The sequence below is a fragment of the Pongo abelii genome, chromosome 10 (assembly GCF_028885655.2).
Source record: "Pongo abelii isolate AG06213 chromosome 10, NHGRI_mPonAbe1-v2.0_pri, whole genome shotgun sequence".
Taxonomy (NCBI): Eukaryota; Metazoa; Chordata; class Mammalia; order Primates; family Hominidae; genus Pongo; species Pongo abelii.
The window spans coordinates 62,634,847-62,649,902 of NC_071995.2; the positions used below are offsets into that span (position 1 = coordinate 62,634,847).

The following is a 15,056-nucleotide window of genomic DNA, read 5'->3' on the forward strand; positions in this document are numbered from 1 at the left end:
GTTTACCCACACCAGACCCTTGGGGACTGATTGGATTTAGTGGGAGCACCCTAGAAGACTTGGATTAAAGTGGAACTTGGTCTCTCAACTAGTTGGGCTGTCCTTGGACAAACTGCTCAACCTCTGTAAATCTTCTGTCCTTATCTGTAACGTAGGGGTGCTAATTAGCATTAATTAGCTCATTGTTTGGAGGATTAAATGAGACCACCCCTGTGGAAGTACTTAAGAGCTCCCAGTAAAGGTTGGAGTTAGGGAGGGTTAGCAGGCTTTCATTTGCTTCCACATTTTTTTTCTGCAGTTTAATTTACTGAAACTGACATAATAATGCCTCCTTGATTAGGTTGTTGGTAGAAGTAAAGGCAATACAAGTTAGGTGCCTGGTATCCCTCATCAGGGTGACAAAACGCTGTCATTTGGTCATTTGTGATCACGTCTGCTACTGCATAATGTCATGCACTGGTGGGACTCTTCAGACAGCTAATTATTGATAAATTCTTCACAGTGAGAAGTGGATTTAACCGATATTTCTCCCTCTAGAGTGTGGGGAGGTAGAGAAGTGGGTGAGACTGGAAGGGTGGGAAGGAGAAGTCTGGCTACTTGTATCTTGGCCTGGGGATTTGTTTGGAAGATGCATTACCCTCTGGTAGTTGTGTACAGTTTACAGGTCAGTGATTAGTATGAGTCCGTGAATAGTGCCAGTTAATACTGATTAACTGCTGTACTTTTTGCCGATAAATATTGTAAAGCTATAAAGACGACAGAGTTAATACAAGTTGCTAAAGAGAAACTTGTGGTAAATGTCTTTAAATGTTGTTTAAAATAGAAATGGCCAATCTAGCAGGCATGCTGAGGAAATGATGTTTTCGCAGAAGAGAAATTTAGCAATGACAGTTTCGCAGAATGATATTGGTAATGAAGTGTTACTTGTAGCTGCTGACAAATTAGTTTTTTAAAAAAATATATCCCCTAGGAAGACTGTAGTCTGAAAGAATGAGAACCGTAATTGGTGGATGAGCCTGGAGAGTTTGAAAGTAAAAGAGAAAGGGAAGCAGCGAGGGAGAGAAGGAGAAAGAGAGAGAGAGAGAGAGAGAGAGAGTGTGTGTGTGTGTGTGTGTGTGTGTGTGTGTGTGTTTCAAGGTAACATGCAAGAACAATAAGGTTCTTCTTGTGTGGGTGTAATTTTTTTTTTTTTTTTTTTGAGACAGGATCACACTCTGTCACCCAGGCTTGAGCACAGTGGCACAATTATGGCTCACTACAGCCTCGACCTCTGGGCTGAGGTGATCCTCCCACCTCAGCCTCGTAACTAGCTGGGACTACAGGTGTGCACCACCGCGCCCAGCTAATTTTTGTATTTTTTGTAGAGATAGAGTTTCCTCATGTTGCCCAGCCTGGTCACAATCTCCAGGGCTCAAGCTCTGCCCTCCTTGGCCTCTCAAAGTCCTGGGATTGCAGGCTTTTGCCACCGCACCTGGCCCTTGTGTGGAATTTTTTTAAAATCCTGACTTATCCGCTTTTTTTTTTTTTTTTTTTTTTTGAGACAGAGTTTTGCTCTTGTTGCCGAGGCTGGAGTGCAATGGCGTGATCTCAGCTTACCACAACCTCTGCCTCTCGGGTTCAAAGTGATTCTCCTGCCTCAGCCTCCCAAGTAGCTGGGTTTACAGGCATGCGCCACCACGCCCAGCTAATTTTGTATTTTTAGTAGAGACAGGGTTTCTCCATTTTGGTCAGGGTGGTCTTGAACTCCCAACCTCAGGTGATCTGCCTGCCTCAGCCTCCCAAAGTGCTGGGATTACAGGCGTGAGCCACCGCACCCGGCCTGTCTGCACTTTTTTCTATGATTGCTCACATGTGACATGTCTTGTTTTTCTTCTAGGATGTTGAGAAAGAGAAGGAAGCCCACAGTTACCTCAGCAAAGAGGAGATCAAAGAGAAAGTTCATAAATACAACTTAGCAGTCACAGACAAGTTGAAGATGACCTTGGTAAGTACCCACAATACTATTTAGGTTGACACCTGTCAAAAGACAAATATAAATTGTTGGTACTACAATCTATAGTTCTAAATATCTGAATAACATTTGTAGAAGTGTAGTCAAGGTATACAGAACAGGAAAGTGGAATATTTCTGTGGCTTTCAATTTAAATCTGTATTGTGAAGTAGCTTTGTCTCAAAAATCAGTTGCTGGGTTAACCTTAAAAAAGTGAAACACTTATAATTTTATTTTAAAAGATTTTCTGACCCACCCCTCCCTCCTCAAAGGACTTTTAGCATCATTGCCTAACATACAGAAATGGTGACTCAGATTCTAAGGAGACCTCAGGTAGGGTGTTTTTTTGTTTTGTTTTGTTTTTGTTTTTGTTTTTTTTTTTTTGAAACAAGGTTTTGCTCTGTCACCTGGGCTGGAGTGCAGTGGCACGATCACCGCTCACTGCAGCCTCAACCTCCGGGCTCAAGTAATCCTCCCACCTCAGCCTCCCGAGTAGCTGGGACCACAGGTACTTGCCACCATGCCCAGCTAATTTTTGTATTTTTTTGTAGAGATGGGGTTTTGCCATATCACCCAGGCTCATCTCAAATTCCTTGGCTCAAGGGATCTGCCCAGCTTGGCCTCCCAAAGTGGTGGGATTACAGGTATCAGAAGCCCCTAAGTTTTTGTCTTGTACAAAATAAATATGGAAGTGTCAGGGAAAGGATTTTGAGCCCATGGATTGGAATATAGAGGTATATAATAGGATAGTTTTCTCTGCCGGTCGTTAGTGTAAGACAAGGTACTTAATACTCAGTTTCTTCCACGTTGCCGTCGCAGGCTTCCACAGCATTGCACCACACTGTTTGAAGCACGCAGAGAGTCGGCGTACAGGAGGGAGAAGCCTCAGGGCCTGGTGACAGGGAAACAAGAGCTGACAGCAGAGCTAGAGTATTCATGTTCCTCTAAACTTAGCTGACATCTAGGTCTCGCCTACACCCATTGGGTGGACTGCCTTCTTCAAGGCACTTGTCAGCCCTTGGTGCCAGTTCCCAGGGCACTTGGACCCCTGTCTCTCAGTCTGTTTACTGTGAACTGACAGAGTTTGGTAAAGGACAAGGTGATTGGTTTAAAACAGGCCCTACTGAATCGGTGATTCTTGGGGAGGAGCTTTCGGATAGAAACCCTTGTGGTAAAGGACCCCTCCCTGGTAGAACTCCTCCAAAAAGAGGGGAGAGGAGCAGAGAATCCCAAGATAACTCTTCATCGTTCCAGCAGCAAGATTCTTTTTCAAACACATTTTTTCATCAAAGGAGAATTCCACTTGCTATGTTTTTTTTTTTCTTCCTTCCCAATAGAGACTAAAACAGATACAAATTATCCATATCATTTTAAAGATAAAAATTTTAGGCTGGGCACAGTGGCTCACACCTGTAGTCTCAGCATTTTGGGAGGCTGAGGCCGTGGATCACTTGAAGTCAAGAGTTCGACGATGGCTCACGCCTGTAATCCCAGCACTTTGGGAGGTCGAGGTGGGCAGATCACGAGGTCAGGAGATCGAGACCATCCTGGCTAACACAGTGAAACCCCGTCTCTACTAAAAATACAAATATTAGCTGGGCGTGGTGGCGGGCGCCTGTAGTCCCAGCTACGTGGGAGGCTGAGGCAGGAGAATGGCATGAACCCAGGAGGCGGAGCTTGCAGTGAGCCAAGATCGCGCCACTGCACTCCAGCCTAGGCAACAGAGCAAGTCTCCATCTCAAAAAAAAGAGTTCAAGGCCAGCCTAGTCAACATGGCAAAATCCCATCTCTACTAAAGACAGAAAAATTAGCCAGGCGTGGTGGCGGGCACCTGCAGTCCCAACTACTCAGGAGGCTGAGGCAGGAGGATCACTTGAACTCAGGAAGTTGAGGCTGCAGTGAGCTGTGTTCGTGCCACTGCACTCCAGCCTGGGTGAGAGAGTGAGACCCTGTCTCAAAAAAAGAAAAAAAAAAAAAAGAACAAACTAGAGAATTGGGATTGAAAATTGATCTTGTGGGAAGGAAGAAAAATAACACACCATAAAGGTAGTTTTAAATGTTCTACTTTAACTGTGGCATTTATATGTAACACTTGACAATTTGTTTTAATAAAACATTACAATAAATCTTTTCTAAATATACTGTTTTTGTTTGTTTGTTTTTGAGATGCAGTCTGTGTCGCCCAGGCTGAAGTGTAATGGTGTAATCTCGGCTCACTGCAACCTCCGCCTCTGGGTTTAAGAGATTCTCCTGCCTCAGCCTCCCGAGTAGCTGGGATTACAGGCGCCTGCCACCACACCCGACTAATTTTTTTTTTTTGTATTTTTAGTAGAGATGGGATTTCACCTTGTTGGCCAGGCTGGTCTCGAACTCCTGACCTCCAGTGGTCTGCTCGCCTCGGCCTCCCAAAGTGCTGGGATTACAGACATGAGCCACTGCGCCCAGCCCCAAATATACTGAATACAAAAATAAAAATAAAAAGTGAAGACCAAACTGTTATTACTGTTTTTGGCAACTAAGAAATAGTAATTCTACCATCAGTGAAGATAGTTGTTTTTAAGATCTGTACTGTGAAGTATAGTGGTTTGAATTTGTTTTTTGTTTTTTTTTTTTTTTTGAGACAGAGTCTCGCTCTGTCACCCAGGCTGGAGTGCAGTGGCGTGATCTTGGCTCACTGCAACCTCCACCTTCTGGTTTCAAGCGATTGAATTTGTTTTTAAAATGCTGCTTAAGAGACCTGAAATGCATTCTATGCTGTATGGCATATATGCTGCATTAAAAAGTTTAAGCAAAGTTGGTAATTCAGTTCATATGAATATAGCCACTAGGAATGAAAATAGCCTGTTTTCTTACTGTCCCCTTGTTGTTGACTTCAGTATTTCAGAGCCCTAATTGTGACCTTCCTTTTGCGTATAATAGTCACCAGTTGAGGATGTTGTTTCCTTTGAGCCTGTAGCCTAGACACATCCCCCAATCTTTAATAAGTTTTGTGGTTTGGTTAGCATCTGCTCCATTGGATTGTAACCTCGCAAATGGGCCCTGACCTTTTGCCAGTAGCTTCAGAGGTATGAGTCTGGGGCCGGCAGTCAGCCACAGCATCGGGAGGCTTCTTCAGTGGCCACATCTGCCCTGCAGACCTTGCCTCTGGAAGCACTTTGCCTGGTGTGTTAACCACCCTCTGAGGTCATTCCCTTGGGGGCAATCTTTAGTGAAGTTCTGCCACAAACCTGAAGAGAAGAGAACAAAGGAGTGTTTCACCTTCCCATTTTGTTTTGATATGCTTCCCTAAAGTGCCACCATCCACCCAGCTAAGTGTGTGCTTCTTTCCCTGCTTCAGAATTCAAATGGGATTTACACTGGCTTCATTAAAGTACAGATGGAACTCTGCAAATCTCCACAGACTTCTCCAAATTCTGGAAAACTCTCTCCCAGTGGCAATGGCTGTATGAATACACTTCATATCAGCAGCACAAACACTGTCGGGGAAGTGATCGAGGCCCTGCTCAAAAAGTTTCTCGTGACTGAGAGCCCTGCCAAGTTTGCACTTTATAAGCGTTGTCACAGGGAAGACCAAGGTACGCTGCCAGCTTAAAAGGAAAATGGTCTGTGCTTCTACTTATATCTGCTGTTCTCATTAGCAGAGGGAAGACTGGTGGGTCTCATCCATGTCAATTGTATCAGAGCCTGGAGTCCGATTCTGGAAGCCATGGTGATCTTAGCATGCACTTAGTGCTTCCTGGCTGTCCATATTTTTGAGTTGGACAGTTAAGGGTCTGAGGAGCTTGGAAGCATCCATATGTGATGGGCAGTTACGAGTATTTTGTGTTGTTGGTGGGGGCATGGGGCGGGGGCTGTTTTTGGTTGTTGTTAGGAGTGGCTTTGATTTTAGTTTTCTTCAGGACACAAAAGAGTGCCTCTATGTTTGAAGTTTTCAATAGCACATTCCACATTTGATGTGCATCGGTACATGGAGTGGTTTGGTGGACCTATGCTGAGACCTTGCGACTGGGGAGGCACATGTGCATCACAGCACATTTCAGCGTACTGATGGAAACGGCCCAGCCCTGGGCTCTCCTGTTTCCCTAGCTTGTCTCACTTGGTGTTACCCCGGGACATTTTGGTACTCTGCCCCCCAGAGGCTCATAAAATGAGTGAATAACATTTTGATCTAGGGTCTGACTAAACTTCATATCCACATTCAGGGGATAGAAAGAGAACATTAAATATTAAATTACTGCATGAAACAGAATGAGATATTCCAGGTCAGGCAGTGACTGGAAATTGATACCAGGGGTGGACAGTAGTGATTCAGTGACTCACTACATGCGATTTGAAATCTGGGTGTGTGTGTGTGTGTGTGTGTGTGTGTACAATAAACTATTTAAGCTTTCTTTAGTTTTTCTCGGTAAAGCCTAATGTAGCTATAGAAGAAAATATATTAACCTTGACATGATAGTAATGTTCTTCAGTTACACAGGATGAAACCCAGCTCATTGCTGAGTATGCATACATCTTTTTAAAAACAAACCATGGGGCTAGACCCTGTGGAATACAAAGATGAACAGGCCAGGTTTCCTACCTCCAGAGGTCACAAGCTTAGTATTGTGGGGGTTTATATCTATAGGGAAATTGGCACCTGCGATGCAGTGCATCTGGAAGTGCCACAATAATGTAGAGAAGCTTGATGGCATTTTTATCTGCCAGTTTCTTTGCCTGCTCACCTGGACTTTAGCTGTACAATCTGAAAGTAATAGTGACTTGTTGAAATATTACCTCCATGGCTGGCAAATCCTTTAGCATGATTGGCAATGTCACTGTATGTGTGTGTCTAGCATGAGACATATATACCTGTGCTTGAAGCTACCAGAGCTTATATTCTGATGCTTGGTTTGTAGCTGCTAATTTGCTAATTCTTTTTTTTTGAGACGGAGTCTCGTTCTGTCACCCAGGCTGGAGGTGCAGTGGCGCAATCTCGGCTCACTGCAAGCTCCGCCTCCCAGGTTCATGCCATTCTCCTGCCTCAGCCTCCCGAGTAGCTGGGACTACAGGCGCCCGCCACTGCGTCCGTCTAATTTTTTTGTATTTTTAGTAGAGACGGGGTATCACTGTGTTAGCCAGGATGCTCTTGATCTCCTGACCTTGTGATCCACCCGCCTCGGCCTCCCAAAGTGCTGGGATTACAGGCGTGAGCCACCACACCTGGCCTCGCTAATTCTTAATTAATCTGTAGAGAGATTTGCTTTTAGAACTCTTGTTTTTATGTTCTTTGGATGGTATATACATTTTTTTTTAAATTTGTTTTTTGTTTATTTGAGACAGAGTCTTGCTCTGTTGCCCAGGCTGGAGTGCAGTGGCACAATCTCAGCTCACTGCAACCTCCGCCTCCCGGGTTCCAGTGATTCTCCTGCCTCAGCCTCCCAAGTAGCGGCAATTACAAGTGCCCACCACCATGCCCAGCTAACTTTTGTATTTTTAGTAGAGACGGAGTTTCACCATGTTGGTGGCCAGGCTGGTCTCAAACTCCTGACCCCAGGCAATCCACCCGTCTTCGGCCTCCCAAAGTGCTGGGATTACAGGCGTGAGCCACCACGCCTGGCCTTGGTTTTTGAGACAGTGTCTTACTCTGTCACCTAGCTGGAGTACCATGGCACGATCATAGCTCATTGTAACCTTGAACTCCTGGGCTCAAGTGATGCTGTTGCCTCAGCCTCCTAAGTAGCTAGGACTATAGGCGGGCACCATTATGCCTGGCTAGTTAGAAAAAAAAATTTTTTTTTTTTGGAGACCAGGGTCTTGCTATGTTGCCCTGGCTGGTCTCGAACTCCTGGCCTCAAGTGATCCTCCTGCCTCAGCCTTTAAGTGTTGGGATTACAGGTGCGAGCCACTATGCCTGGCCTATTTTTATTGTTTTTAAAGGAGTAGTGGACCCTTTTTTAGGTTTCTTATCTTGCTTTTTTTTTTTTTCATTTTAAAAAAATTTATTTATCTTTTGAGACAGAGTTCCACTCTTGTTGCCCAGGCAGGAGCGCAGTGGCACAATCTCGGCTCACTCCAACCTCCATCTCCCAGGTTCAAGCGATTCTCCTGCCTCAGCCTCCCAAGTAGCTGGGATTACAGGTGCCTGCCACCACGCCCGGCTGATTTTTTGTATTTTTAGTAGAGACAGGGTTTCACCATGTTGGCCAGGCTGGTCTCAAACTCCTGGCCTCAGGTGACCCACCCACCTCAGCCTCCCAAAGTATTGGGATTACAGGCGTGAGCCACCATGCCTGGCTCTTATCTTGTTTTCTCAAAGGAAGAGCAGAGCTAACTATAAGCATATTTAAGGACTAATACCTATTAAAATTTATTCTTGAAAATAATTTCCTTCTTAATCAAGGCACAGTTTATATTTGAACAGAAACAGAATAGATTTTATTCCACTGTGGGCTACTGGTATTAAATAATAAGATGAGCCGATTGGCGACTTAGAGGCTGGGGTAACTTGGATGGTTACCTTGATCTGGAGGAGGGGATCACGATGGGGAAGTGGTCTCAGGAATGGCTGAATACTCTGTAACATGCTGCTTGTTTCTTTACCCAGTCTACGCCTGCAAGCTCTCAGACCGGGAACATCCACTCTACCTGCGTTTGGTAGCAGGGCCCAGAACAGACACACTTAGTTTTGTTCTTCGTGAACATGAAATTGGAGAGGTAAGTTATTGTTCACTATTGCTTTAAACTATACAGAACAGCTGGCCGTATTTTATTGCAGAAGCCTAGTGACTTGGCTATTGATGGGGGATGGGAAGAGAAGAGAGTTGGAGGGCAGGGAGAGGGAGAGAGATTTTGAATTGTCAGAAATGAACCCGAAGTTAGCCTACGATGTCATTCTCTCACAACCTTATATTATTAGTCTGTCATTTTCAGACGTGGGAGAAAATAAAATTTTTTGACTTGATCTCCGTCCAGAGAGTCATTTTCACCCCTTCCCACTTCCAAAATACTCCAGTCCAGCTGAACTTTGAAAGTTGACACTCACCATGTGTTTGCTACTAACAAAAGTCTTCAGGCTAATTCCCTTCTAATGGATATAAAAGGAAATTCGATCTCTTTACCATGGAAGACATTTAGCTTTCTAGCATCTTTTTTTCCCCCTTGCCCAGTCAACTGATTAAGAAATTATGTTTCCATGTGCATCATTTGCCGTATTGTCTCCAGGGAGGATTGTATTTAGCCAGTTCAGTAGAAGAAAAAAAGCGCTTGAGCCTGCCCTCTAGATCAAATGTCAGCTTTAAATGACACTTGAGCAAATCCCAAGCTCCTGTCCCAGTCTTCTGTCTGGAACAGGAAATGGTATGAAATGTCCTACATGGTGCAATTGAGAATAGGGTTTCTAGGTTAAAAGTTAGGAAATGACTCTGTTTCCTACTGGTTGTTAGATTAGTAGCATGACCTTGGGTAAATCTAATCTTTTAGCCTTCAGTTTTAAAATCTGTTAACACTTTACAAGGTGGGCTTTGAGTCACAATTAGAAATGTATACATGTAAGTGAAGGGAGTTTTAGGAAGACAGTGGTTTTAGATGTTTTTGAAGTTTCTTTTGATTCTGGTGTTTTGAAGCTTTTCAAGACATTCAGACTCATTTTGGGTAGAAGGCAGGGTGCAAAAATCTGACTTGGCTTTGTAGTTGGTGACCATTCCCTCTGCCAGCTTAAGCCAGACACATTAGCATAGTCTAGTCAGTGTTTTATTTTTCTTGTACTTAGTGTTTTAAGTAGCAACTAGAACTACATTGGGCAAGAATTTTATTAACTTATTTTATTGTATTTTAATTATAATTAGAGATAGGGTCTCACTACGTTGCCCAAGCTGGTCTCAAACTCCTGGGCTTAAGCGATCCTCCCACCTCAGCCTCCCAAAGTGCTGGGATTACAGGCATGAACCACTGCACCTGGCCTTAACTTAGTTTTGAAATTGACTTGACATTGGGTTTTATTGTTCCAGACTGCTGTACTGGACCTCTGTATGGTGTTCTTATTTCTCAGTTATTTAAGGAAAACTGAACTGAGGAAGAAATTTCCATAGCTGTTAGGGGGTGGGAGGGATATTTATATGATGTCTTTATTTTGGAGACTTCAACATAGGTGAAAGATAATCTGTTAAAATTTTAAAAATTAACAGAATATTCTAACATAGAAGTTTTGCTCTCCTATTCCATGTTGCTCTTTTTTTTTTTTTTTTTTAAATAACCAGCCTAAACTGATCTCCAGGAATTCTTCTACCACTGAGCCCACTTGGTGGATTTACTTATTTTTCACTATTTGTTTGTATTTGGTTATCTTGAACCTTTTCTCTACACCATCAGACAGCAGTTCTCCACCAGAATCCAGGGCCCCCTTTGGGAGAGGAGGATGTGTTTGGAAAAAACCTCCTAGATGATGCTAGATACCCTCCTTGACATTCACTGCTTCTATTTTTTAAAATTTGTTTTAATTTTTTTTTTTTTCTTTTTAAAGAGACTGGGTCTTGCACTGTCACCCAGGCTGGAGTACAGTGGCACAATCATGGCTTACTGCAGCCTCAATCTCCTGGACTCAAACAATCCTCCCACCTTAGCCTCCCAAGTAACTAGGACTAGAGGAATGTACCACCACAGCCAGATAATTTTAAAATTTTTTGTAGAGACAGAGTGTCACTCTATTGCCCAGGCTGGTCTCGAACTTCTGGTCTTGAACTTCTGGGCTCAAATGATCCTCCTGCCTAAGCATTCCAAAGTGCTGGGATTATAGGCATGAGCCACAATGCCCAGCCTAAAAACTTATTTTGTGCCTGCTAAATAAGTACTAGGAGCTGTTAGGGAAACAAGGCTCAGAGCCTCAAGGCAAGAGATTAAACTCCAAATAGCGAGAAGTATGGCAGCTGTGGTGTAGGTAAGGTGCAGGTGAGATAGATACTAAGCAAATAATTGTAATTTAAAAATCTTGGTTGTGATCAGGGCTCTGTGAAGGCTTTTGATATACTTAGTCTTGGATGGGAAGAGAGGGGAGGAAGTTGTGGAAAGCTGCTTAGAGAAAGTGGCATTTAAGCTGAGATGGGGAGGATATGAGTAGTTCATAGCCAGGCAAAGTGGAGGAGGGGAGAATGCGTGCCACTTGGGTAGAGAGTGAAGCTCGGTGAGAGAGAGATGGGGCCGGAGAGTTTAGAGTATTTCAGACAGCCTCAGCAACTAAGGGAAGCTATTGGATGGTTCTAAGCAGGGGAGAGTCTTGGCCAGATGTGCATTTTACAAAGGATGTTCTGTTTGGGGAACAGATGGGGGAGCATAAGAGCCAAGTGAGGAGGCCAGGTAGGAAGCTGTTCCAGCGATGCAGGAATAGATGATAGTAGCTAGCACCAAGGGGCTGCACTGAGGGAGAAAAGGCTGAATGGAGAACCGTTTGGGGGTGATAAGATTGATTATGCGAGGTAAGAAAGAAGTCAGTTACAATGAGGACTCGAGGTTAAGATGAAAGGACTGTCGAATTGTTTTTAATGCTGTTGGGGGTCAAATCAGGTGAGGAATGAAAGTGTCTAATAGACTTAGGGATACGGAGGTCTCTGGCTTTTAGGGAGATCGTCTTGAAGAACAGTGGGAAGAGACGGTAGGAAGGTGATTGGTGTGAGCTGAGGTGGGAGTGGGAGTGGAGGGAGCTTAGGCTGGCAACACCCCAGCTCTTGCAGACCACACCTTCTGCAGCATGGGGCTGGGAGGGGAGGGCAGCCACACCTCTGGGAGCTCCTGGTCAGCATTCCTAAGTCTAACTGAGCATTAAACATCTGGCGTTTTTCTTTCTGTGTTTCCTGGCAGTGGGAAGCCTTCAGCCTTCCAGAACTACAGAATTTCTTGCGCATCTTGGACAAGGAAGAAGATGAGCAGCTGCAGAATCTGAAGAGGCGCTACACAGCCTACAGACACAAGCTGGAAGAAGCCCTCCGTGAGGTGTGGAAGCCTGATTAAAGCGGGGCTCCCTGCCCGCGAGGCCCGGTGCAGGACCAATGTACAAAACAGCAGCAAGTGCCTCTCTTGTCAGAGGGCTGCTGTCTTGCCCCACTATGCTAGGGTCTTCCCCTTTCTATCTGTAGATTTTGTTCCCCAAACCTGGTCACACAGCATCCTGCACCTTAGCGTCCCATGTAAGGGAGTCTGCAAGCTTGTTGTTCAGCACCGCAGTGTTACCTCTTGGCAAGCTGTGAACCTGTCGCCTCATCAGGAGCATTCGAGGGTGCTTGGAAGCATGAACTCTGGGGGTGTTTTTTTTTTGTTTTTTGTTTTTTTGGTTATTTTAATTATGTGATGATGCTGTTAAGCTTATGGATATGCAGTTGATTTTTTAAAAAGCTTAACTAGGAATCTTTCTGAATACTTGTCCTATTTTGAAACTACCTGTCTGGTTTTTTGTTTGGTTTTGTTTTCTTTTTTTAATGTCAGAGGAATCTATCCATGTGAATCGAAAGGCACAGGAATCTAGGAACTCTGAGGAATTTATTGTGAAGGATTTTGTTAGGGGGTTGACAGAGAAAGGAAAGTGTAAGTTTGGAAGAAGGCATGTGGGGTGGTGGCGAGCGCTGCGGGCTATGGAAGGTGACTTGGCTTTTCAGTTAGGGGTAGTGGAGAAAGGGGTAGTTGCTTGTAAATGAGTTAAAAGCATTCAGTGTGGAGAGATGTTAAACCCATTTTAGGATCGCTTGGTTTCCTGGTGGGTAGAATGTGAGAACAGAGCCAGAGGCAGGAGCTAAACCAAAAGGAGAGACCCATGAACTCTGCAGCCGACTGATCAGAGAATCAAGCAGGTGGAGCCTACCAACCTGGGCAGAGGTGGGCCTCATGCTGCAGCTGGATCCGACCCTCTAATTCTGCCCTTTTGGAGTGGAAGGTCTGATTGGTGTAGCTGCTCTGCATAGGCAGGACAGTGACCGTTCACTAACTCTTGTTAAGTTACATAGTGTATAGCTTTACCCCACAGGTGGTTTTCAAAGTTGAGACGGAATTCGGGTAGGGGCAGCTGTTTTTCCCTTGATTGTTAGCTAGGATATTTATCAAGTAAACTTTGGTGACAATCACTCTCTTCCCTTTTATTCCTCCTTTCCTTTTCCTTTCTTCCCTTCCCTTCTGTCTCCCACCCTACCTTGTTCCTTTCCTCCCTCCCTCCCTCCCTCCCTCTCCCTCTCCCTCTCCCTCCCTCCCTCCCTCCCTCCCTCTCCCTCTCCCTTTCTTTTCTACATTGAAATCTGTTCTTACATAATATAGAACAGGGCTATTGAATAAAGACCCAATCCTACCAGATCTTTAGTTCTAAAGGGCAACTTGACTGTGAGTGTAGGAGGGCCCGCAAGAAAGGGAGGAAAGTCCACACCCAGCTAACCACACAACAGGGCTTCATTATGGAAATATTTTAACAAAAGTACATGTTATTACCAACCAAAGAAATGCATGTGCAATAGAAGCCTTCCTTAAAACAGGCTAAATAACCTCATTTTATGCAGCAGTTTAATCTGAGAACAGAGGGAAAGGTGTGCAGTGGTTCCAGAGGGGCCTTATATTCTATTTTTAGTCTAGATATTTTTTGTTTATAAATTCCCAAGGAATTGTTAACACTTTGGTGACACCTAATGGATTCTTTTTGAAATTCCAAGGTGCTTCAGTTCTTTGCCTAAGTGAACTGTGCCTTTTATTGCATTTCTGTTCCTCTCTTGGTGGTTCTTCTGACTTTTTGGAGAATACCCATCTTGTTGGAGGCAGACTTAAGTTGTTATGCTGTGCCACACAATTTACTGAGACAATCATATCTTCCTAAGCATTTAAGGAAAGTTGAAAAAAATAGAATTAGCAGTTATAAAATACGTATGGCACATCTTGTTTAATTTTGCATGTAACTTCTCTTTTGTACATTGATGAGGTTTTAGTGACATTGTCATCCAACACTTTACCTTTATTGTTCAGGGAATGCCTTCGTGATTTTTTTACTGGTTTTACTATTCAGACTATGGTCTGGGTTTGAGTATATTGTTATTACCACCTGGTTTTTTAATTATTCATCCCAGTAAACTTATATTTTGTGAAGCATTTGTTTCTCAGATTAAGACACTGTTAGAACCTAAAGTAGTAGCTGATGGGTATCTGTGAATTTTTTTTTTTTTTTTTTTTTACTTGAAGTAGATTGTCTGAATAGGCATCCTCATCTGTATTATCCAGAACCTCGCTCACTGTCATGTGCACTACAAATTGCAATTTGGAAACTTACTGTATTGAAATTCTGTCAGTTCATGGTTCTTGAAGATTGATGTCCTTTCCCAAACACTGGTTACTGCAGCAGCATTTTTAATGTGTAAGTGAAGAAAAAAGGCCACTAAGGCCAAAGATTTTTTAAGAATCATTGTACAATTCATTATGTTAAACTATCTAAGCTTTGCTGTAATACTGTTTTCTCTTCAATATGTGATGGTACAGGAAAGATGTTAAATGAAGGGGTAGTATTGCAGGAGAGCATTTTAAATGGCAGAAGTAAAAAGTTATAATATTTATAATTTTGATGGGTTTAAGTTTATTTTTGTAGGGAAGATTTTTCTCCCCTAAAATAGTTTCTAGAATGGCAAAATTGTTTCCATTATTAAAAATTGAAGTTATTAGTTGTTTGTGTGTGTTTATTTATGATAATATGCTAGATTTAAAAAGGTCACAGGAGTGGGCTGAGCTGCTTTTGCAGATACACAGGGACACATGCTGGAATGCAACAACTTTACTAGGTTTGCGTGGGTCATATTTGTTCTCCCAGATATCATTTTCTCTTTGCCTTATCCGCTGAGGAAAAATAACCCTAAGCTCACACAGCATATTCCAATTTATTTAAAACAATTGTTTTAATTTTTTGAAATATACACATTTAAAAGTATATAAAGCATGCAAAAGAGGAGGGAGGCCGAGAGTGAAAAAATAAAAATAAAAAAGCATGCAAACAGTTTAAAGGATTATTATATAAAATGGACACCCCATGACCATTACCAAAATAGAACCTTGTCAGTTCTTTAGAAATCCTCTCCCTCCACCC

General features: G+C 43.3%; 1 protein-coding gene across 1 annotated transcript in view; it reads left to right on the forward strand.

Annotated features, from left to right (window-relative positions):
* Positions 1-14,637, forward strand: part of RASSF3 (Ras association domain family member 3) — an 88,292-nt gene extending 73,655 nt beyond the window's left edge. Inside the window, exons 2-5 of the mRNA XM_002823478.4 lie at positions 1,877-1,984; positions 5,328-5,565; positions 8,574-8,683; positions 11,819-14,637. Coding sequence (XP_002823524.2) covers positions 1,877-1,984; positions 5,328-5,565; positions 8,574-8,683; positions 11,819-11,968 — 606 coding nt within the window. The 3' untranslated portion in view covers positions 11,969-14,637. The remainder of the gene's footprint in view (positions 1-1,876; positions 1,985-5,327; positions 5,566-8,573; positions 8,684-11,818) is intronic.
* Positions 14,638-15,056: the final 419 nt, after the last annotated feature.